Below are 25,203 nucleotides of genomic sequence, written 5' to 3' on the forward strand. Positions count from 1 at the left end.
AATGGAGTATATACCTGAAATGGCTTATCTGATTCTCTAAAAGGGAAGACAGTCTTTCCTTTATCTCCTCAAACTTCTCTTTTTCTTCCATTGAAATAGTTCCAATTCCATCAGGCCTGGAAAAAAAAGAGTCAGTAATTTATTGTGATAGAACATTTACCTTTTTTAAAAAGTATCTATTTATTTATTATTTATTTTGGCTGCACTGGGTCTTACTTGCAGCACACGGGATCTTCGTTGTGGTGTGCAGGATCTTTAGTTGAGGCGTGCATGTGGGATCTAGTTCCCCTGTTGGGGACTGAACCCGGGTGCCCTGCACTGGGAGCGTGGAGTCTTACCCACTGGACCAACAGGGAAGTCCCTTGAACATTTACTTTTATATATTTTATATCTTTCAATTTCCCTGAAATATCCAAATAATTAAGGAAAATGCATATTGGTTCACAGTATACATACTACTTGTGTCTACACTGGAAATTTATTGGAGATATTTATAGCCATTTGCTTCATGTTTCGACCTGGAATGAATGGAACAGAATTATTCTCTTTTAGACAGCCTTCAAGGTAAAGGATTACAATAAATATTTTTCAGATCTACAGAAAACAATGACTAGTCCTTGAGAATAGCAGTGAAAAGTGTTTTATAGTGATACCAAACATTTGACCAATTAAATATCGTGAATGGAATTATTATAAAAAATATACTGAATGTAAGCTAAAATGTCTTAACTCCTTCTCTTCCAAATAAAAATTAAGCTAATGTGAAACTGGAGATTTAATTTTAATTGTTGTAAGGAACAGACATTTTGGATTCATGCAGTGGTGTACTGCTCTATTTTTTTGTTTAAATATAAATGAAACATGAATACTTGAATAAAAATATACAGAGAAGAAAGACCACCTATGTTTCAAGATTTTTGTGCTTAACCAAATATGCCTATGAAGTAAAGTATCAACTTTATAAATAAAGTAGTACCTTTAAAAGTAGCAACAGGGACTCCCCTGGTGGTGCAGTGGTTAAGAATCCTCCTGCCAATGCAGGAGACACGGGTTCGATCCCTGTTCCAGGATGATCCCACATGCTGTGGAGCAACTAAGCCCGTGTGCCACAACTACTGAGCCTGTGCTCAAGAGCCTGCAAGCTGCAACTACTGAAGCCCACGTGCTCTAGGGCCAATGAGCTGCAACTACGGAGCCCGCGTGCTGCAGTTACTGAAGCCTGTGTGCCTAGAGCCCGTGCTCTACAACAAGAGAAGCCACCACAACGAGAAGCCCGCACACTGCGACAAACCACAACTAGAGAAAGTCTGTGTGCAGTAACGAAGACCCAACGCAACCAAAAAAAAGAAAAAACAGTAGCAACAAAGATTGAACAGAAGTCTTCTTTTACTAAGATTAGGATTGAAACCATAAAATATATCCAATAGGGATTCAGAATTTATTCTATATCAATTTAAGTATCTGGTAGTATAGCAGTCATCTAAAATTTTGAATATATGAATTTCACTGTCTGTTAAAACAGAGAAAAAGATACATTAATTTCACATTTACTTTAAATATTTATATATTTCAACAAAATGAATCTTCTGCATTTCTTAACACCAATCATATCTTCTCAAATTAACTTATTTTTCTGAAGGTTGTTTTAATTTCCAAAGATTTATCATTTGAACTTACTAATTTTTAATGTTTATGTATAAAATAGGTACAAGTGAGGATTATGAAAAAAATAGGTATTTAAAATAACTTTCCCAACAAGATTTTTATTTGCTGTTCCCACTGTTTTTTACCTAGACATCTAGACGTGTGTGTGTGTGCATTTTTGATACTTGTAAACTAGTCAGTTAGGATAAAAGCAATTAATTCTAAAGTTATACCTGAATCATACTGGCTTAAAGACCTTTTATTCATATCAAAGCATCATTTTTCCCAGAAAAAAAGCATCATTTAAATCTGAGAAGTTTTTTCTAAAACAGAGTAAATAATTTGTTATTTCAGAAACTTGCATCCTGCTTGAATTTATGCTTTGAAAATACTACTTACAATTACATTTCATTCTGATCCATCAGAATGCAGTTTGAATGTTAACTGCAGAAAAACTAAGGGCAAAATATTTGGTCTTTCACAATTTTTAGGAAGGAAAAAAGAAAGTCTGATTTTAAATTCTAGAGCAATGAACTATGAACTAACCCCAATGTTTTAGAATAATTTAACAATGGATTTTTTTTCACGTATTACTTCAGAGTCAACTCCTACCAAGCAAACAATAGCACAAAACCCAGATTGTAACCTAAGCATAACTATTGCCAATGATCACAAAAGTTGAATTGGATAGTTCTATATAAATCATTAATTTGGGAATTTGGGCAGACAAGAACTATAACTACATTATGCTATTACATAGACAGCAAAACATCCCATACCACAAAGTTGCAAGTGATCAATTCACTAAATACACCTATGCAAACTTGATGAAAAAGAGCAAAGAACTTCTCTTTATTGTTCTGATGATTGACATGGTCCTTTGGCCTTGCGCTCTGACAGATGCCACACAATTATATTTGAGTGAATTTTACTGTTTGTTTCAACTGTCAAAGGGGACTGTAATCCACAGTGACAGAGTACGCTGGTGGGTCATATGAAGCTTCGCTGGGGCACATCGCCTACCTGACTGAATGAGGCCAGGGGTTCAGTCAATGAACAGCGAGAAAAGTCAGTCGGGGGGAATGTCACTCGTGTCACTTTCACTGAGATAAAGACTGTTATACACAGTGAAGGGCTGTCACTTCACTGAGCTTATTACTCAATTACGTATACATCTGACAGGTTAAATACATTTTATATTTTGGACTTGCCCTTATTCACATATCTTTATTTTAATATGTATACCAGACTATATTAGGTATATGAAGTGGTCTTCTGTATCTAAATTATTGAGGCTAAATGGCAACTGTGCTGCAGTCAAGCCTAAAAGTAACAGCTCCTTCTAAAATTATTCTTCCTAGTAACTGCAGATACTTCCGTTTCATCAATATCTTCTTGTCATGGTTGCTATTAAAACAAACACAGCAATTATCAACGTGCCTCGTACTGTTCTCTTTTATATGTATAACAACATAGGGTGCCCACAGCAATCCTTTCTCTAGTCTCCAAGAGAGGAGTCTGTTGAGCCTCAGGGAGGTTAGGTGACTTCCCCAAGGTCACACAGCTTGTAAGGACAGAGCCTGGACTTGAATCTAGGTCTCTTGCCTTCCAAATCAGAGACTCTCAGTGCCCATGCCTTATTGTCTTTCCTCTGTGTTTTAACAGAAAATCAAGAACAATACGAAAAATCCCTAATAAAAAATGGAAGCTATATTTGAGAAGCAACAATGGTGGAACTATTTTAAATACACTTCCTCACATCACACATTTTCTATGTTACCTGTGTAAGGCAGAGAGCTTAAATCCCAATACAGTTTAAAATACCTACCACTGAATCAGTGATTCAGTTAAAAAAGACCCTAACAAAGGAAATCCTAAAATTTGCGCTTTCGTGCATTACGACACAGGTACTTGCAGAATCCTGGAGAGATATTTAAACCAGTTTCATTTGATGAACATTTGCCTAGTAGACTCAGGGTAATAGAGATTCAAAGTATAATAGTTTTATAAGCTCAGTTTATAAATTAATTTGTCAGCTATATGTTCAAAACATTTTCAGAACTTGACCACCCTTGACCACTTCTGCTGCTCCCCTGGTTCCGGTCATCATCAGCTCTTCCCTGAGTATGGCTGTAGCCTTCTTGGTCTCTCTCTCCTCCAGTCTTTTCTTTGTCAGAGTGTTGGCTACACACTATTGTGAGCCATTTTCAAGTGTGAGTCATATCCTTGTAGTGGTAACACTCATTGTAAAAGCCAAAGCCCACTCTGATTTCCTCTGCCCCCTCATGGCAAGTCCTCCACTCTAGCCATGCTGGTCTCCTAGCTAGTCGTCAAACATAGGAAGCAGGCTCTGCCTCAGGGCCTTTGCACGTGTAGCTTCCACTGCCCAGGAGCCTTTCCCTATGCACACATATGGCTTGCTCACTCACTTCCTTCTTTTTATTTATTTCTTTATTTATTAACATCTTTATTGGAGTATAATTGCTTTACAACAGTGTTAGTTTCTGCTTTGTAACAAAGTGAATCAGTTATACATATACATATGTTCCCATATCTCTTCCCTCTTGCCTCTCCCTCCCTCCCACCCTCCAGGCGGTCACAAAGCACCGAGCTGATCTCCCTGTGCTATGCGGCTGCTTCCCACTAGCTATCTATTTTACGTTTGGTAGTGTATATATGTCCATGCCACTCTCTCACTTTGTCACAGCTTACCCTTCCTCCTCCCCATATCCTCAAGTCCATTCTCTAGTAGGTCTGTGTCTTTATTCCCGTCTTACCCCAAGGTTCTTCATGACCTTATTTTTTTCTTCTTAGATTCCATATATATGTGTTAGCATATGGTATTTGTTTTTCTCTTTCTGACTTACTTCACTCTGTATGACAGACTCTAGGTCCATCCACCCCAATACAAGTAACTCAATTTCGTTTCTTTTTATAGCGAGTAATATTCCATTGTATATATGTGCCACATCTTCTTTACCCACTCATCTGTCAGTGGACACTTAGGTTGCTTCCATGTCCTGGCTATTGTAAATAGAGCTGCAATGAATATTTTGGTACATGACTCTTTTTGAATTATGGTTTTCTCAGGGTATATGCCCAGTAGTGGGATTGCTGGGTTGTATGGTAGTTCTATTTTTAGTTTTTCAAGGAACCTTCATACTGTTCTCCATAGTGGCTGTATCAATTTACATTCCCACCAGCAGTGCAAGAGTGTTCCCTTTTCTCCACACCCTCTCCAGCATTTGTTTCTAGATTTTTTGATGATGGCCATTCTGACTGGTGTGAGATGATATCTCAGTAGTTTTGATTTGCATTTCTCTAATGATTAATGATGTTGAGCATTCTTTCATGTGTTTGCTGGCAATCTGTATATCTTCTTTGGAGAAATGTCTATTTAGGTCTTCTGCCCATTTTTGGATTGGGTTGTTTGTTTGTTTGTTTGTTACTGAGCTGCATGAGCTGCTTGTAAACTTTGGAGATTAATCCTTTGTCAGTTGCTTCATTTGCAAATATATTTTCCCGTTCTGAGAGTTGTCTTTTGGTCTTATTTATGGTTTCCTTTGCTGTGCAAAAGCTTTTAAGTTTCAGTAGGTCCCATTTGTTTATTTTTGTTTTTATTTCCATTTCTCTAGGAGGTGGGTCAAAAAGGATCTTGCTGTCATTTATGTCACAGAGTGTTCTGCCTATGTTTTCCTCTAAGAGTCTGATAGTGTCTGGCCTTACATTTAGGTCTTTAATCCATTTTGAGTTTATTTTTGTGTATGGTATTAGGGAGTGTTCTAATTTCATACTTTTACATGTACCTGTCCAGTTTTCCCAGCACCACTTATTGAAGAGGCTGTCTTTTCTCCACTGTATATTCTTGCCTCCCTTATCAAAGGTAAGGTGACCATACATGCGTGGGTTTATCTCTGGGCTTTCTATCCTGTTCCATTGATCTATATTTCTGTTTTTGTGCCAGTATCATACTGTCTTGATTACTGTAGCTTTGCAGTATAGTCTGAAGTCAAGGAGCCTGATTCCTCCAGCTGCATTTTTCGTTCTCAAGATTGCTTTGGCTATTTGGGGTCTGCTGAGACTGAACCAAGAAGAAATAGAAAACGTGAAGAGACCAATCACAGGCACTGAAATTGAAACTGTGATTAAAAATGTTCCAACAAACAAAAGCCCAGGACCAGATGGCTTCACAGATGAATTCTATCAAACATTTAGAGAAGAGTTCACACCTATCCTTCTCAAACTCTTCCAAAATATAGCAGAGGGAGGAACCCTCCCAAACTCATTCTATGAGGCCACCATCACCGTGATACCAAAACCAGACAAAGATATCACAAAGACAGAAAACTACAGGCCAATATCACTGATGAACATAGATGCAAAAATCCTCAACAAAATACGAGCAAACAGAATACAACAGCACATTAAAAGGATCATACACCATGTTCAAGTGGGGTTTATTCCAGGAATGCAAGGGTTCTTCAATATACGCAAATCAATCAACATGATACACCATATTAATAAACTGAAGGAGAAAAACCATATGATCATCTCAACAGATGCAGAGAAAGCTTTTGACAAAATTCAACACCCATTTATGATAAAAGCCCTGCAGAAAGTAGGCATAGAGGGAACTTTGCTCAACATAATAAAGGCCATATATGACAAACCCACAGCCAACATCGTCCTCAATCGTGAAAAACTGAAACCATTTCCACTAAGAGCAGGAACAAGACAAGGTTGCCCACTCTCACCACTCTTATTCAACAGTTTTGGAAGTTTTAGCCACAGCAATCAGAGAAGAAAAAGAAAGAAAAGGAATCCAAATCGGAAAAGAAGTAAAGCTGTCACTGTTTGCAGATGACATGATACTATACATAGAGAATCCTAAAGATGCTACCAGAAAACTACTAGAGCTAATCAATGAATTTGGTAAAGTAGCAGGATACAAAATGAATGCACAGAAATCTCTGGCATTCCTATACACTAATGATGAAAAATCTGAAAGTGAAATCAAGAAAACACTCCCATTTACCGTTGCAATAAAAAGAATAAAATATCTAGGGATAAACCTACCTAAGGAGACAAAAGGCCTGTATGTAGAAAATTATAAGACACTGATGAAAGAAATTAAAGATGATACAAACAGATGGAGAGATATACCATGTTCTTGGATTGGAAGAATCAACATTGTGAAAATGACTCTACTACCCAAAGCAATCTACAGATTCAATGCAATCCCTATCAAACTACCACTGGCATTTTTCACAGAACTAGAACAAAAAATTTCACAATTTGTATGGTCACCTCCTTCTTATCTCTACCGACATGACTCAGGATGAGCAAAGTTATCTCTAACCACCTGGTGTAAGAGTGTTACCTCCCACTTCCACAGGCCTGTTTATTACTTGCCATTGTATATATTGCCATCGTCCAACACATGATATATTTATTTGTTTATTGTCTGTCTCTTTGTGCTGCACTCCTAGTGCATAGAACAGTAGCTGGCATACAGTTAATATTCAATATATAAATGCTAAAGAAATGAATGAGTGCTATATAGAATAAAAAGTATCAGTTATATATGATTATAAGAATTCATGAACTAGTAATATCACATAATATTATTATTAGTATTAATATGACATGAATTATTTGGAAAATTTTTATTATGTAACAGTAGGTAAAATAGAAAATTTTTTGAAAAGCAAGCTAGAGCAGGAATTATAGTTAAGAATTCTGGGTAAAAAGATCTCTAACAAAAAATTTGCATGTATTTACACTTAGCAGAAAATTTTTAGTGTTTACCTGCCATGAAATGAACTGGTTTTAATCTCAAGAATAGTTTTCCTGAGATAGTAAAAGCAAAAATAATAATGCCTCTTTGACATTCATAAAAAGATGATGTGAAAATGTGGTTATTTAAAATTCTAACAAAGAAGACCAGTTTTCTGATTTGAATGTTAACTGGGGTTTAACTCTATGCCTATATTATTATATTGTTACGTTAAAGCGGTTCCAATGGGAAGGAAGTGTATGTTCTTGTACCAAGAGTTAACATTTTCATTTTTTCCTGAGGCTTGTAGTTACAGAAGTTACATGATTTTAATAAAACTAGAGTGTTCTGTGAAATAAATCTAAGATATGAACAAGTTATAAAGCAGGTACACTTCTTTTAGTTATAGATAACTGTCAAACGAGCTATGACACAGAACTTCCTTCCAGTATTACGTAATAAGCAATTGAACACCACATGCAGTTGTGTCTATGTTAATTATACTTGAAAGATTCTTAACAAACAGGATCATACAACACAACTTTCTGCCACTGATTCATACTGAATAGACTGATCTTCCATCTGCCTATGGGTCATATTCTGTTTTCCCAGAAACCATCACATGTGTGCACATGCGCACACCCATGCACACACACGCACATAGAGAACACCTTTTCTGAAAGGCGGATTCCTCCAAAAAATAGTTCCTATACATATTGAGGCCTGTACAAATTAATTTTACTCAATTCCTCCGTGAACGAAGGGATTTTATAATTTGTGCTATTCATCAATCTGGCATATTAGGTATTTTAAAGCAAACAGAATCCTTTCTGTACATGTGACATCTTGTCATGATTACCAATTCCTTCTGTAATGAGTACAACACAAGCTCTAAAGTGAGGAAGATGTTCTGAAAAGACAACTCCGGAACAAGAGGGAGGCACAGTATTACCCATCCATTTCCTGTGATCTCTGATGGCTTTTGGGGTAGTTCAGAGAACAGTTTCCATGAAGGGAAATGATGATTTCACTGTATTTCAAGAAAGGTCTGAGGAGAAGAGTACACAACTGGGTTGCAGAGTTGGGTATTAGAGCAGAAGAGAAAATATCAAGGAGGGGATCTGCCTAAATGTTCTGATGTGGACGAACCCAGTAACTTCACTTCCCTTGGCTCGACAGTAGACAGTTCATGTGTTTTTCAGTATCATACATTTCAGAGGCCCATAAGACTAATATAGACTAATTCTGGCATGTTTAACAACCATTTCATCTGGGTGAATTTAGGTAAAGACGATATACTGGCTGCCAACATACTTTAAGGAGTAATGGTTCTGTGACACACTCCAACAAAAAGGGTGAAACGCCCCATGTATCTTTCTTTTTTTTGAACACCACGAATCATGAGACCTTGTTGGAGGTTCTTAGTGCAACAGTGAGGTCTGAGAAGGCTGACAGTAAAGAAATGGGTTTAATTTGTTTTAATAGCACTTCCGAGAATTGTTTAGTCATGGTATCTCCCTACAATTCCCACTTAAAAAGCACTATTTAGTGCTGATGAGCATTTGTTCTATTACTCAATGAAAACTATAACATCTTCTATGGTTATTTTCTTAATCACTTTTATCAGTGGGACAGCTTCTAGATACTCGAAGGATAAATGTGCCCTTTGCTTTATAATCTCTAGGAGTGGACATACCGCCTGGAACAGGGTGCTTGGGAAGTTTGTGGGTTGAATAAATACACCAGGAGTTAACATATAGAAAAGTCCTGTAAATTGATGAGATTTCCTTTACCTTCCTGCTTCATACTCCCTCCCTCCCCAAACTCCTCAGGTAGGTTTGCTTGTCCTGGAAGTTTGGTGGTTTGTGGTAAAAGATATTTTGCAAGCAATGAGTGGGCAAATGACAAAGTTCATGGTGCTTTTGAGTTTCTTATAGGCTTTTACCTGCCCTCTCTGATGAGGAATGTATGACATCTTAGCTTCCTCCAGAGAGAGTGAGAAGGCGGGAGGCACCTAGAGGGTGGTATTTCTGAATTGTCAATTCTGCCTACAGCACAGCAGGTAAAAGTCACTTTGCACTTCATGTATTTCCCACCAATATCCATTTGTGAACAGAATAAAAAAAAAAAACAGAGGAAGACACAGGACACAAGAGAATAAGAAATGGTGGAAGATGACGGAGAAAACAATAATCTCTCATTTTTGTTCTCAAATCTGTAACACCTCCTATTGTTTCAAACAAAATGATGTATCATTTGGATGGTCATATAATATATAATCAGTGTCCTTTTACTTCCCCTAAAATTTTCAAATATACAGAAGAAGAAATTAATTCTACCCCTATACATTCATTGAAATAGAAGAAACAGATTTTCTAGGAGAAAATATCTTGGAAATGAAATTTAAAAATCATATTCTCTTTTTCCAAACCCTCCTCCCTCCTGATCCTTTCCATATTTGAATTTCCATCTGTATTCTATTTTCTTTGGAGGTTTTAGATACTTCTACAAAAAAAAAAAAAAAAAAAAAGGCAGGAATCTGACACTATGAAGATACGTGATCTTGTGACTTAGTTTTTGTGGTGAAGTAATGATGGACAGACAGGTCAAGGTCAGGTATCAAGGTGTCTCATAACTGTCCTCTCCCGGAACCAACTAAAATACTGCACAAAATTCTAGAACTCAAGAAAAATAAAATATCAAGAGGAGTTTAAAAATAAAGAGAATTAAGGTTGATCGTGTTCTCTGATATAAGTATCATCTCTGCCTAATATTTTTAAAAATAACTTTTTTAAAAAATTAAAGAACTATATACACATCATAATTTGGGAGGAGAATTCAGAAAAATACAAAGACAAAGTTTTCTTAAATGCCCCAATCAGAAATAACTGGCAATACCATTTTGTAAATATAATCCAGGCTTCTTTCTATAAATCTATACATATATTGCACATTCTACTGTATAATTTGATTCTTTTAGTGAAGTATAAACATTTGCTCAAATCATTTAAATATTCTAATATATGCTTTTTAATGGAAGAATGATATTTCATTATATGGATGTACCATGTATTTTTAAAAAAATTTATATTGGAGTATAGCTGCTTTACAATGTTATGTTAGTTTCTGCTGTACAGCAAAGTGAGTCAGTATACAGTATGTATACGTATACATATATGCCCTCTTTTTTGGATTTCCTTCCCATTTACATCACCACAGAGCACTGAGTAGAGTTCCTTGTGCTATACAGTAGGTTCTTATTAGTTAACTATTTTATACATAGTAGTGTATATATGTCAATCCCAATCTCCCAGCTCATCCCACCCCCACTTCCCCCCTTGCTATCCATATGTTTGTTCTCTACATCTGTGTCTCTATTTCTGCTTTGCAGATAAGTTCATCTGTACCATTTTTCTAGATTCCACATATAAGCGATATTATACTGTATCATATAGAGTGACTCTGTGACTAACTTCACTCTGTATGACAGTCTTTAGCACCATAATATATTAATCCAATATTCTATTAGTAGAAATTTAGACTTTTTCCATTTTTTCCCTACCATAAACACCGCTGTGATAACCAATCTTACACTAAATATTTTTAACCCATCTCTGATTGTTTCCTTGGGATAAATTCCTGAAAGTATATTGTTAGGTTAAATGGTACTATGGATCAAACTGTATTTCCCTAAAAGTTCATATGTTGAAGTCCCAACCCCCAATATTTCTGTGTTTGGAGACAGGGCTTTTAGGAAGTACTTAAGGTGGAATGGGGTCATAGGGCTAGGACACCAATCTGATAGGATTGGTGGCTTTGTTAGAAGAGGAAGAGTGAGATCTTTTTCTCTCTCTTCTGTAAGAACACAGAGAGAAGGGAGTCATCTACAAGCTAGGAAAAGAGTCCTCCTCAAAGCCCAACCACACTGGCGCCCAGACTTCTAGTCTCCAGAACTGTTAGAACATAAATTTCTGTTGTTTAACCCACCTAGTCTATGGTATTTTGTTATGGTGGCCTGAGCTAAGACAAATGAGATGACACTTTCAGGCATTTGATACATATCACAAAACTGCTTCTTAAGAAAGGACTTACCAGCTTATACTCTGACCCACAGTATGTGAAATTATTAATTTCCCTCTAACCTCATCAACTGTGGTCTTTATCATGTGTTATAATCGTTTTCAATTTTATATATAAAAAGGGTATTTCATTGTTTCAATTTATTAATTTCTATGTTGTAAAATGGCACAATCTTGCTGGTTACATGGGGTCTTTCCACGGGCCATAAAACTCACTGCATTTAACTCATGAAGAACATGTAATTGTGAGATCTATTTATGAAGTGCCCCAACATGTCACCTATAAAATTTGTAAACATATGGTCCAATGTCATTCATTTACTTACTCAACAAATATTTATCGAGTACTGGCCAGGTCCTGGGGATACAATATAAGCACAACAGAAATGACTCCTTCCCTAATAGAATTTATAATAGGGAAAGGCATAAAAAAGAAAAATTAGAGAGTAAGTGTACATTACATTTAAGAAGGGCGAAAGTACAAAGCTCTGATGTAGTTTGAGTTTCAGGTAAGGATTCAGTTTGGGAATATTAAAGCTGAGATGCAACGGATGAGCAGCAGTTAACCAGGGGGCACTTGAAGCAGAGGGGTTAGGGAGAGAGTCCCAGGAGGTTCTCCTTTGAGATGTCCAAATGTTTTTCTCAAAATGCAAGTTTTATCATGTGATTTCTGCTCCTATTATAGTAGACTGATGTGGTACTCCAAAAGTCCCTCTTCACTACAAAACTCCTAAACACTGAATAAATTATAGCAAATACAGTTAAATGTTATGTTGTACTTATAAGAAAGTAAAAAAATCTCCCAAGAGCAGGAAAATAAAAATGAATTAGGAGCTGAAATCAAAGTAGGGGTGCATGTGAATACCAGGGCTGCCTTAAGGGCAAATGTCGATTCCAGGGAGGTTCTGTAGCTGTGTTGTTCAAGGGAATGCACCACGGGCTCAGAGACCTAATCTGCATGGGCAGCTAAACTTGAGATGCCTGCAAAAAATGGGACGCTTGAATGGGCTATACTATCAGTGAAAGGATGGGCTAGAAAATCAATATCCTTGCCAAGGAGGACAAACAAGGAAATCTGTCTGTTTGTACAACATCTATAGACTGAGTGAAAAGAGTCTTTCTTGAGAATATGCACCACTTGCCTGACCTCATTAAACTGGGTACCACCTGTGCAATCGAGGAATCTCCAAGATGGAAAATAAAGCAGCTCCAGTAGCACCTCCTATCACCAAGTAAAAGCAAGCATTCTCCACCCTGGCCTTGTAGAATTTCCACAGATTAATCCAAGTATATGTGCTTACTACAAAAACTGCTAGCAGAATAAGCAAATGGTTGACCATGGCAAAAACATCAGCAGAAACAATGGATCTATTTAAACACCTAGAAATTTTAGCTATTGCAATGATCAGAATACAAAATAACTAATTATAAAAGGTCTAAGGAAACAGAAAAGGAAATAAAAGCCAAGAAAGGAATGAGAGCTACTCAGAAATTACCAAATGGATTTAAAAAAGAACCTTAGAGAATTTCTAGAACTAAAAAAATTTAATAATTGAAATTAACAATTCAATGAGTAGGTTAGAAAAGCAGGTGTCATAGCTGAAGAGAGAAGTGTGGAAGTAGAGCAAGGGCCAGCAAATGATAGTCTATCACCTGTCTTTGTGAATCAAATTGTATTAGAACACAAGCCACACTCATTCATTTACATACTGCCCATTCGGCTGCTTTTGCTATACAGTAAGAGTCAAGTAGTTGTGACAGACCATATAGCCCACAAAGTACAAAATATTTATTATGTTTACTGTCTAGCCCTTTACAGAAAAGGTCTGCTGAGTCCTGAAGTAGAAGACAAAACTAAAAATATTATATAGAATGCAGCTGGAGAAATAAGTAGATAGGATATGTTTTAGAGACATTAAGGGATATAGAAGATAAAATACCTAATATATAGGTAATTGGAGTTTGAGAGAGCAAGATTGGAGGAGAGACCATACTTAAAGAGATTACAATATTCCAGAACTGATGACAAACATGGATCTTCATATCCCAATCAAGGTAAATTCAAAGAAATTTGCACTTACCCAATATCAGCGCATATGGATCAGAAAGCCACAAAATTCCCAAACAGAATTATTTAAAAAGAAATCCACACTGAACAGTGAACCCATAAAACACAAAAGAACGAAATAATCCTAAAACTATTAAATCAAATCTCCCTCAAAAGAATGGCAATGAAGCCTTCTTAACCCAGGAAGTCAGAAGAAAATGGAGTACTATCTGCAAAGTTCTGAGAGAAAATAACTGTCAGTGTAGAATGTGTAACAAGCAAAATTTTCTTTCAAAAATGTGAATGAAACAAAGAAATTCCGAAATTCATTATCTATAGGTATTCCACTGTATGAAATTCCAAAGAATATATTTTAGGAAAAAAGTAATTTCTAAATTGAAGCAAGTATTGAGTATAAAATAATAAAAATAATGTCTAATGTGTAAGATTAGAAAACAAATAAGGATACAGTTAAAATACCAGATAACATAAGCATGTAAGCCAGGAAGCGGGTGACTGGAGGGAAATGTTCTAAGGTCTCTGCACTTGGCAGAAGGAGGGGAAAATTTGCTGATTAACATAAGATTTAAAATTTTAGTCACATACATGGTAAAATCTTCAAAAGGTGAAAAATGTAAATGAGGAGAAAAAAAGAAAATACACTGGGTGAAACAAAAAGGAGGCAAGAAAGAAACAAAAATCTTAGAGACATGAGCCAAAAAGAGTCCAAAATAAAATAGTAGAAATGAATTTACTTATATCAATACACATGATAATTGTAAATGGACTAAACTAATTAAAAAACAGAAATTGTTATATTGGATAATTAAATCAGAATCTAGTGTGCTATTTATTTATTTATTTTTTTAACATCTTTATTGGGGTATAATTGCTTTACAATGGTGTGTTAGTTTCTGCTTCATAACAAAGTGAATCAGTTATACATATACATATGTTCCCATACCTCTTCCCTCTTGCCTCTCCCTCCCTCCCACCCTCCCTATCCCACCCCTCCAGGCGGTCACAAAGCACCGAGCCGATCTCCCTGTGCTATACGGCTGCGGCTGCTTCCCACTAGCTATCTACCTTACGTTTGGTAGTGTATATATGTCCATGCCTCTCTCTCGTTTTGTCACAGCTCACCCTTCTAGTATGCTATTTATAAGACACAAGAATACAGAAAGATTAAAAGAATAAACATATATCAGACAAATGCCAAAAGAAGGCTACGCTAATAACCATCTAAATAAACTTTAATGTAAAATGCATTATTAATTATGAAAAGGGTCACTAAATCTAATAATAATTTCCATTCACCAGGAATATTTAATAATTTTTAAACTTCAACACACCTAAGAAACAGTCTCAAAGCAAAAATTTGCAGAAGTAGAGGAAGAAAACACCACTGCAGTGGCAGCTTTCCATTCACCTTGGTCATAACCCCACAGGTCAAGCAGACAAAAAAACCAGTAAGAATTTAGAAGATTTCAACCACAGAACTCCTGCTTGCCCTACCAAGCTACAGAATATACATATTTTTTCAAATGACATGAAACATTTACAACATTTAACACATAACTGGACCTAAAGAAGTCTCAAGTTATGAAGAATCAGTATCATACAGATTACATTCTCTGAACACAAAGAAATTAAGTTAGAAATCAATTTTCAAGAATATAACCAAAAAAAAAATTCACTTTCCTAGAAATTCTAAAATATACTTATAAACAATCCTGTGTCTAAGAAGAAATTATAATGGAAATTAGAATTACTTAGAGTGAATTTGAATCAAATACATTATCAAAATGCATATATGTAGGAAAAGCGGTACTTAGTGGAAATTTAACCTTAAATACTTATTTTAGAAAAGAAGAAAAGATGACTAGTAATGAGTTAAATAGCTAATTTAGGAAGGTAGAAAAAATAATCCAAGAAAGTAGAAGGATGGAATAATAAAATCAAAGACTAAGTGTAATGAAATGGTTGACTACAAAAGGGGGCACACAGGGGAACTTTTAGGGTGACAGAACTAGCACTAGGGTGGTGAATATATGACTCCATGCATTTGCCAAAACCCACAGAACTATAAGAACTGTGTAGCAAAAAGAGTGAACTTTACTGTATACAAGCTTAAAGAAGAAAAAAAAAATTCTATATCAACTAGGACACTGAGGGATCCCAGGATGGAATGCATATTGTGCAAGTGACTCTACCTGTATTGTATGACATAACCTCATTAAATAGCGTGGGGGAAAAAAGAAGGTGTCATATTGAACTTTGGAAAACTTTTTTTTTTTTTTTTTTTTTCGGTATGCGCGCCTCTCACTGTTGTGGCCTCTCCCATTGCGGAGCACAGGCTCTGGACGCACAGGCTCCGCAGCCATGGCTCACGGGCCCAGCCGCTCCGCGGCATGTGGGATCTTCCCAGACGGGGGCACGAACCCGTGTCCCCTGCATTGGCAGGGGGACTCTCAACCACTGCGCCATCAGGGAAGCCCGGAAAACATTTTTGATTGGAAACTCTAAGGAACTAAAGGCCCTGTACACAGTGTACTCTAGTTGGCAAATTCTGAAACTGCTTTACATGTATACTGGGGTTGAACAAACAAGTAAATGGATGGGATGGTGGAAGCCAGATTTCTCACTGTTGAAGAGAGAAGTTACGAATAAGCAAGAGAGGGTGGCTAATATGAGCTTTGTGGTATTGGACTAGAGGCGGAGACATCAGCATGAACTCATCGGTTACTATACACACATACATACATATCACCTAGCTGTGTCCACTCAGAGGGCCTGGAAGCAATGGCATCCCAATAGCAATGAGCATATCCATCATCCTGATCTTGGTTTCTATATACCGTTCTCTAAGAAAAGGTATCAGGGATCTTTGGAGAAATGGCTGATTCTAGGGCTGAGGCAGGGAAAAACCAATATGAACTACAAGCATGTTTTAGTACCAGAGAGTAAGAAAGTGCTCAAAAAAACACACCAAAGGGAGTCTGTCCGAAAGAGCTCTCAACGGCTAAAGCTGGAACAATTCGAGCAACAAAACCAAGTAGTATTGGATTATAACCCAAAGTACAAAGTAACTATACGTGAATCCATATTGATATAAATAAGTGGTTGACTAAATACACAGGGGATAAGAGACAAATCTTCATTGCAGAAGAATTCCAATTTACTATATGTAGCTAGTCCTCCCTCTAGGAAGTAGGGTTTAATTCTCCTCTCTTCTTGAGTATGAGTTGGACTTAGTGACCTACACCCAAAAAATAGCACATGGAGACAGCAAAACAATATCTTTACAGTGGAGAAAGCTGGCAAACACTACCTTAACTAAGTGATCAAGGTTACCATGACCAGCTGTGTCTTGTAGATACCATGTGCTCCCAGAAAGGATGAGATGAGAGGGTATTTCATTTCTTCAAAAACCTGTGGCCCCAGTCTAACTGTGAGAACGTCAGAGAAACCCAAATTGGACCTTTGACAAAATATTTGGCCAGTACTCCTCTAAACTGTCAAGGTCATGAAAAACAAGGAGGAGAGACTGAGAAACTGCCACAGATCAGAAGAGACTTGAGGACTGAATGTAATGTGGTATCCTGAGTTGGACCTTGGAAAAGAAAAAAGGGCATTTTAAAAAAAAGAAACAACAACAAAATACCCCAATGGACTGGTGAAATCCAAATAAGGCCTTGTGGTTAGTTAAGAATAATGTGCCGGGCTTCCCTGGCAGCGCAGTGGTTGAGAGTCTGCCTGCTAATGCAGGGGACACGGGTTTGAGCCCTGGTCTGGGAGGATCCCACATGCCGCGGAGCATCTAGGCCCGTGAGCCACAACTACTGAGCCTGCGCGTCTGGAGCCTGTGCTCCGCAACAAGAGAGGCCGCGATAGTGAGAGGCCCCCCACCGCTTGCCACAACTGGAGAAAGCCCTCGCACAGAAATGAAGACCCAACACAGCCAAAGAAAAAAAAGTAATGTGCTAATATTGGTCTTCTAGTTTTGACAAATGTGCTGTAGGAATGTATGACATTATTATGTATGTAACATTAGACTAAATTGAAATACAGAAATTCTCTGTACCATCTTTGTAATTTTTCTGTATATCTAAAATTATTCTAAAATCAAAAAGTTTATTTTTTTCAAAAAATTAATGAAATGGAAAACACAGAAGCAATAGAGTCCAACAAAGCCAAAAATTGCTTCTTTGGAAAGACCAATAAATTTCACAAACTTCTGATAAGATGGATTGACGGGGAAAGAGAGAGAGAAGGTAAAAATGAACACTATTAGAATGTGAAGGGAAGACATTTATAGGCAGGAATAAAAGTATAAAAAGAACAATTTGAATAACTTAATATCAATGCATTTGAAAACTTTGATGAAATGCACTATTTCCCAGAAAATCATAACCTGAAAAAATTAACTCAGGAAATAAATGGAAAACCTGATAGTTCTTTAACTATAAAATAAACTGATGCAGTGGTTAAAAATCTTTTCACAAATAGGTCCCTAAGGCCAGATGGTTTTGTTTTCCTATTTTTTGATGTAACTTTTATTTTTTGGAATAGGAAAAATATTTCTTTCTTTATTTATATTGATGTATAGTTGATTTATAATATTATATTAGTCCCAGGTGTACAATATAGTGATTTGATGTTTTTATGGATAATACTCCATTTAAAGTTATTATAAAATATTGGCTATATTCTTGCTGTTACACGTTATATGCTTATATCTTGTTTATTTTATACCTAGTGGTTTGTACCTCTCCCAGATGGTTTTAAAAATGGGTTACTGATAGACCTTTCGAATCTCGAACAGAACAAGTGGGAAAGCTCCCCAACTCATTTTATATGGCTGCAATACCTTGGGTACCAAATCCTGACACAAACAGTATGAGAAGGGAAAATAATAGGCCAATCTTGTGCCTCATTAGATCAACACAGATCTAAAAGTACCACACTGAGTGGCAACAGTAATGGTAAATGGTTCAGCTGTATATATACAGCTTTCGGGTTTTGTCTGATTGTTTTCATGCAACAGCATCACATACTGTGTTCTTTAAAAATTTTAGTATGTTGGAAAACTACATGGAGATCCAATGCAAGACCCCAAACTCCTTTCCACACTTTAGATGCTAAGAGGCTTTAAAGGTCCCAAGCTTCAGAAAGGCTACACCAGAAAAGTAGCTCTTGCTTCTGTTCATCGTTAACTTGATCTATATTCAAAGTCATAGTGAAAAAATCCCTTTGCTTTATCTCTTCCTCAGTAATTTACCTTCAGTAGGCTCTTTCGTGCACTGTTTCAGAAAAAACCAGGAGTTGTTTGCAGTGCATGAATGGTGTGGAGGGAAAAGAGAGAAAATTGACTAGGGGACCTTAGTAACCGTTCCCCCCAGCTTGCAGCCTGGCAACTTCCTTACTCTGGATGATGGGATACCCGGCTCCTGCTTCTGGCTGTGTCTATGCTGCTGCCCCATTAGGCCCACAATGCTTTCCAGCAACACGAGGGGCTGGGACGGAAGGGGGGTGATCCCAGAACCTCCCCATGGCTCCTTCTAATGCTTATGGGTGGTAGTTGAAGTGAGGCACCTATTCAATGCTTTTCCAGTCTCATCTTCCTGCTTGAGGCTTGTGTAAATTGTAACACCACTATCAAGTTCACCTTTGCACTGTCAGTCTTTTACAGAGCAATTCCCCAAAGCTTATTTAACTACCATACCATATGTAAAATGTCACTGCTTGATACTTACGTGATATTTTTGTCATTTACAAAGTGCTTACATAATAGTATTTGACCTATTCAGGAACCTCATCAGGTAGGCAGCATCGATGATATTACTCACAAGAAACAGGTTGGGAAACTGAGGCTCAGGACCAACTGCTCCAAATGAAATAGCTCAAAAGTGGGGGAACCTCGGCAGGAAGACAGTTGTGCTGACTCCTAGCTCCGTGCTATTTCCAACTTAGTCAGTCTCTACCCACATCACTCACTTTCTGTTTTTGCCTTATTTTAAAGAGCATAATTATCTTTAGTATTGAATTCCAGCTTGAGTAGGGGTAGATATTTCTGTTTGAAAGTCTGATTGAGGCGCATTTGGGTTGTACTATAGTTTCTGATAGAATCAAAAACGGTTCCTCAGTGTATATTTAAAAGGCCCTCATTGGTAACTTATCTCTTCCACCTCTGCACACATATCACCTGGGATAAAATCTGTCAGGTTAGCCACACCGTGTAAATTTCACCTTGCGATGACACTGTATCTGGTTGCTCCCCTGTCCCAGAAGTGAGTCTCTAGATTCACAATGGGTGTGATACCTAGACTTAATTTCTCTAAGTCATTTATCAAAGACTAGAATTAAGAACTGGTAATGAAAATTCTTGATGAGCCTATTTGATGCAGTCTTCTATGATGTGACTCAAAATATGCAACCTTGTCTCCAAAATGAGAGGCAGGAAGTTGAGGCATGACTTCTGAAGTGATAGGTAAGAGGAAATGTTATGATCTCTGAAGACGGAGGTATTGTGATATGATGATTTGACTGATTCCCGTGAAGGTTGCCTATTACTCTGTGATATGATCTGGAATCCACAGAAAGTAGGGATTACTTTCCATATAAATTATAGTCACGTTGTACTCCCTGTACCCGGTACTCGAAAGCTCGCACAGCTGAGCTGGTCTTTGCCGGGTGTGTAGCAGCTCTAGGATGGCCCTGCTAGACCATACAAGAGTCAGCGACTCCACTGCATCCCTTACCTTAAACAGCGACATAAAAGCCATTTTGTGTTGCTGCTTTAGTTTCTCCACCATCAGCCTGACTCACAAAACCAAGATGTCTAACCATGCACATCAACCTGGAACCTTGCCCTACAGGTATCGTCTCCGAAAGTCTCTTTTCTCCTCGCTGACAGTCCTGAGCTGCGCTAACGCTGAGTGCGGGGCTGTGTTCTTCACGGCCGTCCGTGGCTAGCATCCTGCACGAGTGGGTCGGTTTCTGTCCTTGACTCACTTTTCTCTTTCTTCCTTGGTCTTAGTACCAGCCAGACCTTTTCTGTTTAACTCTATTCTTTTACTCCTGAAACACTCAGAGTGCTATTCAGAGACGCTGTGTCTGCAGGGAAGGCACACGCCTAAGCGCGCTCAGCGCCATGTGACACGATGGGCTCCTGGAAACGGTTCAGATCCAGACAGCACTGCTGTCCTTCGTGTCCATCCATAACAAAAGGCAGTCTTCTTTTCTTTTGAATTTTTGACAGAGGCGGTTCAGGTAATGAGCAAAACGACTCTTTGAGTGTGTGTCTTGACAGATGGAAAGATGATCTTAACAAGAGAATACGGCAAACACTGTAGAAAAGTCAGACTTGACATTGACAGTATTTTTAACGGAAGTCTGTATAAATATGAGATGCCACAGACAGGGATGAGAGAAGCTTATTTTCACAGAGGGAGGTTGCTAAAACCTAGAATATTCTATTAGCAAAGAAATTAAGAATATAATTATTTGCACGCTGAAATATTTCCACTGAGCAACTACCTATTTTTCACGTTTTTCCTCCTCTTACAATTTACATGCTTGTGGCTGGCTGACAAAGGGAAACATACTAGAATAATGACTAATCAATACTGATAGAGTATTTTATCATTATCCAGGACCTTCACCTTAATATTTCCCCTTTTCCATATAAGAACGCCCATTTCAGAAATGTTAAGTGATTTGCCCAACATGGGTCAGCTTGCAAATTTCAGAGGCAAGATGCAAGTAGAGATCTTTTGCCTCTTTTAATTCTTTCATCGAGACAGCACGACATCTCTGAGTGACATCTGTTAGACTCTAAACATTATAGGAAACATTAGGCCTTTTGGGTTATCTTGGAATATTTCTACCCTAACTGAGGTTCAAATTTCCCTAAAACCTATACTCCTTCCTTTCTTTTTTTCTTAAGTTACATATGACCTAAATGCTGAATCAGAGACTGACTCAAATTTCTATTCTAAAGCACCACCCAGAGATACCTTCATAGGTATATATTTTAACCTGGAAAATGAATTTAATGTGTAATATTAAGTATAATATACGCACGAACGTATAAACATACCTTACATGGTATTTTACAGTGTACCATCATAAGGAAAACAATAGTTTACAGAATAGAAGTAACTATGGCAACCCACAGGTTCAAATCAGGCTGCCTCCCAGGTGGTGGCAGCAGCTCCCAATGGCCTCAGTAACTTTCCATTAAAATGTGTCTCAAACACATACATTTTGGGGGCACATAAGCTGAATTTTCCACTTAATGTTCTCAATTTAATTTTACCTTTCTGTGTTAATGACTAAAATAATCTGATCATACAGGGCTCTCTGGGTTTGTCTGTTCCACTGTAACCTTCTTACCCTCTTGCATTTCAGAGTGCTGCCTAACACTGGGGGGCCGAGCTTTTGATATCCATTGGTCAGGAGGAATTAAGACAGTGCCCAGAGAGATAAGAGACAGTTTCTACTATTGTACAACAGCCCCTCACTTTGACTATCAAAGGTTAGCCATCTGGTTATTCTCAGGGTCCCCTGCTTGCCCTGGCATCTCACCCAACAGCCACCCCCCCACAAAGTATGCTGAGTGTGGAGGGTTTAGCTTGGGGTAATAGGAAAAGCGACTAAACTCTGTAACATTCCCCTAATTTCCAAGTAAGGCTGAGTTCCATAATGAGGTGAAAGTCTGAAGAGATTCTGAGATTAGGATCGGTCTTATTTTATTGTAGGACGAGAAAAGGCAGCAGTGGGGACTTCAGCAAGTACTTATTCTACACCCACAATATGCAAGGCACTGTGTTAAGGTTTACAGAGGATAATAGGGGAATGAGAAGTAGTTTTTGCTTTTAAAATATGATCTAGTGCAGTAGAAGCAGGCGTGCACGTGTGCGAGTGTGTGTGTGCATACAAGTATACATGATAAAGTTTATAACTACAGGTAAAAGGTTTGTAGTGTTTGCTTGAGTTAACGGAAGTCTTCTTAGAGGAATTTTGTGATATCTGACTGTTTAAAAACTTGAAAAAAGAAACCTTACAGGGAGGATAAACAGGTTGTCTGGGGTAAAGATTATGTCGCGAAGAATACCGGGACTTCAAACGAGGTAGACAGAACATGATGATATTGGAAAAACCCGATACTTGTAATTTATTTTTAATTTGTTAATGAAATGAGAATCACCGAAGGCTTTTGCAAAGGAGTATGGTAAAAGTTAGCCTGTAATTTTGAAGGTGATTGCTAGACTAATGTGGGGAGGAAAAAGCAGTAGAGAGATGAATAAAGGTAGATAAGCAAGAAAAAATAAAGGCCAGAATTAGGGCAGACACAACGGAAATGCTAAAAGACAAATCTGAGGAGTACTGTAAAGACAGAATATTGACATTGGCAACAAAATGGGGCTAGGAGGTAAAAGGGAAAGATAAATGAAAGATGAATGGCCATTACTGGAAGTGATATTAATACAAATAACAAAGTCATTCATTCGTTCACCAAGTATTTACTGAACACTTACTTTGTGCCTGAGTGTTACTTCTTGTCAGGCACTCTGCTAGGAGCTCAGAGAGGTACAGGAGCGGGTTTCACGAGATGATGGATTTAGTTTTAAATGTGGAGAGTTTAAGGCATCAGCAGAAGATTCAAGCTGCCAGTTGTAGACTTAGGAGATCTGTAGCTTAGGAGAATAGTTGGGTTGGAATTATCTGTATGAAGAGAGGTCATACTTGAAGCTGTGGAAAGTGGCAAGATCACCAACACAGAATTTTTCACTGAAGTAGAAAAAAATTCTCAGAAAGAAGAGAGCAAGTTCAAGAACAGACGTGAGAAAATGCCACACTTGGGGTCTGCAGAAACACGAACTATGAGCAAAGAGACGGCAAAAAAAGAGAAGATAATAGAATAAAATAAAAAGAGGAGCGCTGAGATAGCTGCATCAGGGAAAATGAGAAGCATTTACAGAAGCACGGGGACTTGGATATTCCACAGCGTCAACTCTCCCATGAGAGTAAGGAGGGTGGAGCTGGAGAAGGCAATCCATTTCAAGCAGCCTCCGGCAAGTGCGGAGCTGGGGGCCGAACGGGGGAAATGGTGAGAGGAGTTTGGTGGGGAGGAGAAAGAGAACCATGGAGAGGTAGCTTGACGGGACAATAGTACTTAAGACAATGTAAACTATCCCTTCACATTTTTTTGACCACTCACAAGCCAGGCACTGTTCTAAGTGCTTGATACACACGAATGCGTTTAATCCTTATCACAACTTATGATTTGAGAGAGATACTATCTTATGTCTTTCTTAAAGATGGAGAAATAGAGACAGAACTCGATGCAGAAACTTGCCCTACCTCATCTAGTTAGCAAGTATTACCACTCTGTTATCTTGTGCGGCTAGATGAAGCTTAGGCTTGTGGGAAGAAAGGAAATATAAAGGGGGGAGATGGAATAACGGGTGAGGCAAGGTACAAAGGGGATGAGATAAAGGGCATCTCCTTTATGGGAGGAGCCCCGCCTAGCGAAGGTTCCCTGGAACAAGATGGGGAGGAGAGAGGGACCAAGGTGGAGAGATTTTTAAGGTCAGAGATGCATCGTTGCGGGGGCCTGCATTAGGTGATATTTTGCTCTTTTGGTAAAACAAGAGGTGAGGTCACTGGCTTAGAGTGCTAAAAGGGGATACTTGTTCCTCAAGTGTGGATTAGGGAAGGGGCTGGGAGGAGACTCTACATAAACCCAGTATTTATCTCGCTTTATCGATGAACACTTGTTCCACAGCGGAAAAGCAAGGATCATTAGGTATACACAAACCTGTCAACAAACCCTACCCAGACATCCACATGCATTACAACAGAAATACAGATGACACTTAAGCTGGGCAGACCCTAATACTAGGTGGTACATAAGAACTAAAAGGCGACTTCTAATCTCATAGATTCTCTCTCTCTCTGTTTCAAGTGGCTTTAATGGCAAAAAGAAACATAAAGTGCAGCCCACCTAAATCACCAGCATATTGATGTACATTTTTCCTTTGTGGGTTTTTTTTTTCCTCTTGCAAGAAGCATTTGCTATTTAAAATCTGTAACTAGGTGATAATAGCATTTTTCTCTCTTCCCAAGTCACCCCTCCACATTTCACTGTGTGTTTGCAAGTAAAAATACCTGTTGCCATGCACATGAGAGGCGCAGAACGCAAAGCTGTAATGAAGCAGGGTTGGGTCAATGACAGCACCGTTTTCTGAATGCTCCATCAGTTCTGTAAGGTAGCAGAGGTGTCTATAACAGCCCCTCACGCCATAACGGGCACAGTACTCATCCAGCACAAAGACCTGGCCAGGGCTAAACCACCCCTGCAAAAGGAAGAACAGAAATATATATATATATTTTTCTCTTTCTGTACCAGGATTTGCTTTTCTGTAGGCACTCTTAGGCATTATAAGCAGAAGCTGCGTTACAGTGTCTTTTGACAATATTTTTAAAATTAGTAGTATGTTTCCTATTGTTTTCTAAAGAGCGAATGTCATCAATTTTGGAACTGATCTGGGCCACTGACAACGTGAAAGCATCCTGTCTTTATTGCCACAGTGAGGCATGGGCAACCTCTTCTCCTCCACTGTCACTCACAATTAGTCAAATTTATTCAC

General features: G+C 38.0%; 1 protein-coding gene across 15 annotated transcripts in view; it reads right to left on the reverse strand.

Annotated features, from left to right (window-relative positions):
- The window catches only part of CADPS2 (calcium dependent secretion activator 2), a 485,983-nt gene that overhangs the window by 135,565 nt on the left and 325,215 nt on the right, over positions 1-25,203 (reverse strand). For all 15 annotated transcript variants that reach the window (XR_012334053.1, XM_073809879.1, XM_073809876.1 and 12 more), the window contains 2 exons: positions 24,722-24,909; positions 15-116 (listed from right to left, as the gene is read on the reverse strand). Coding sequence is in view for 14 of the 15 variants with exons in the window: in XM_073809879.1 (XP_073665980.1) it covers positions 15-116; positions 24,722-24,909 (290 nt within the window). In the remaining variant the exon portion in view is untranslated. The remainder of the gene's footprint in view (positions 1-14; positions 117-24,721; positions 24,910-25,203) is intronic.

Source organism: Tursiops truncatus, chromosome 9 (genome assembly GCF_011762595.2).
Source record: "Tursiops truncatus isolate mTurTru1 chromosome 9, mTurTru1.mat.Y, whole genome shotgun sequence".
NCBI classification, from domain to species: Eukaryota; Metazoa; Chordata; class Mammalia; order Artiodactyla; family Delphinidae; genus Tursiops; species Tursiops truncatus.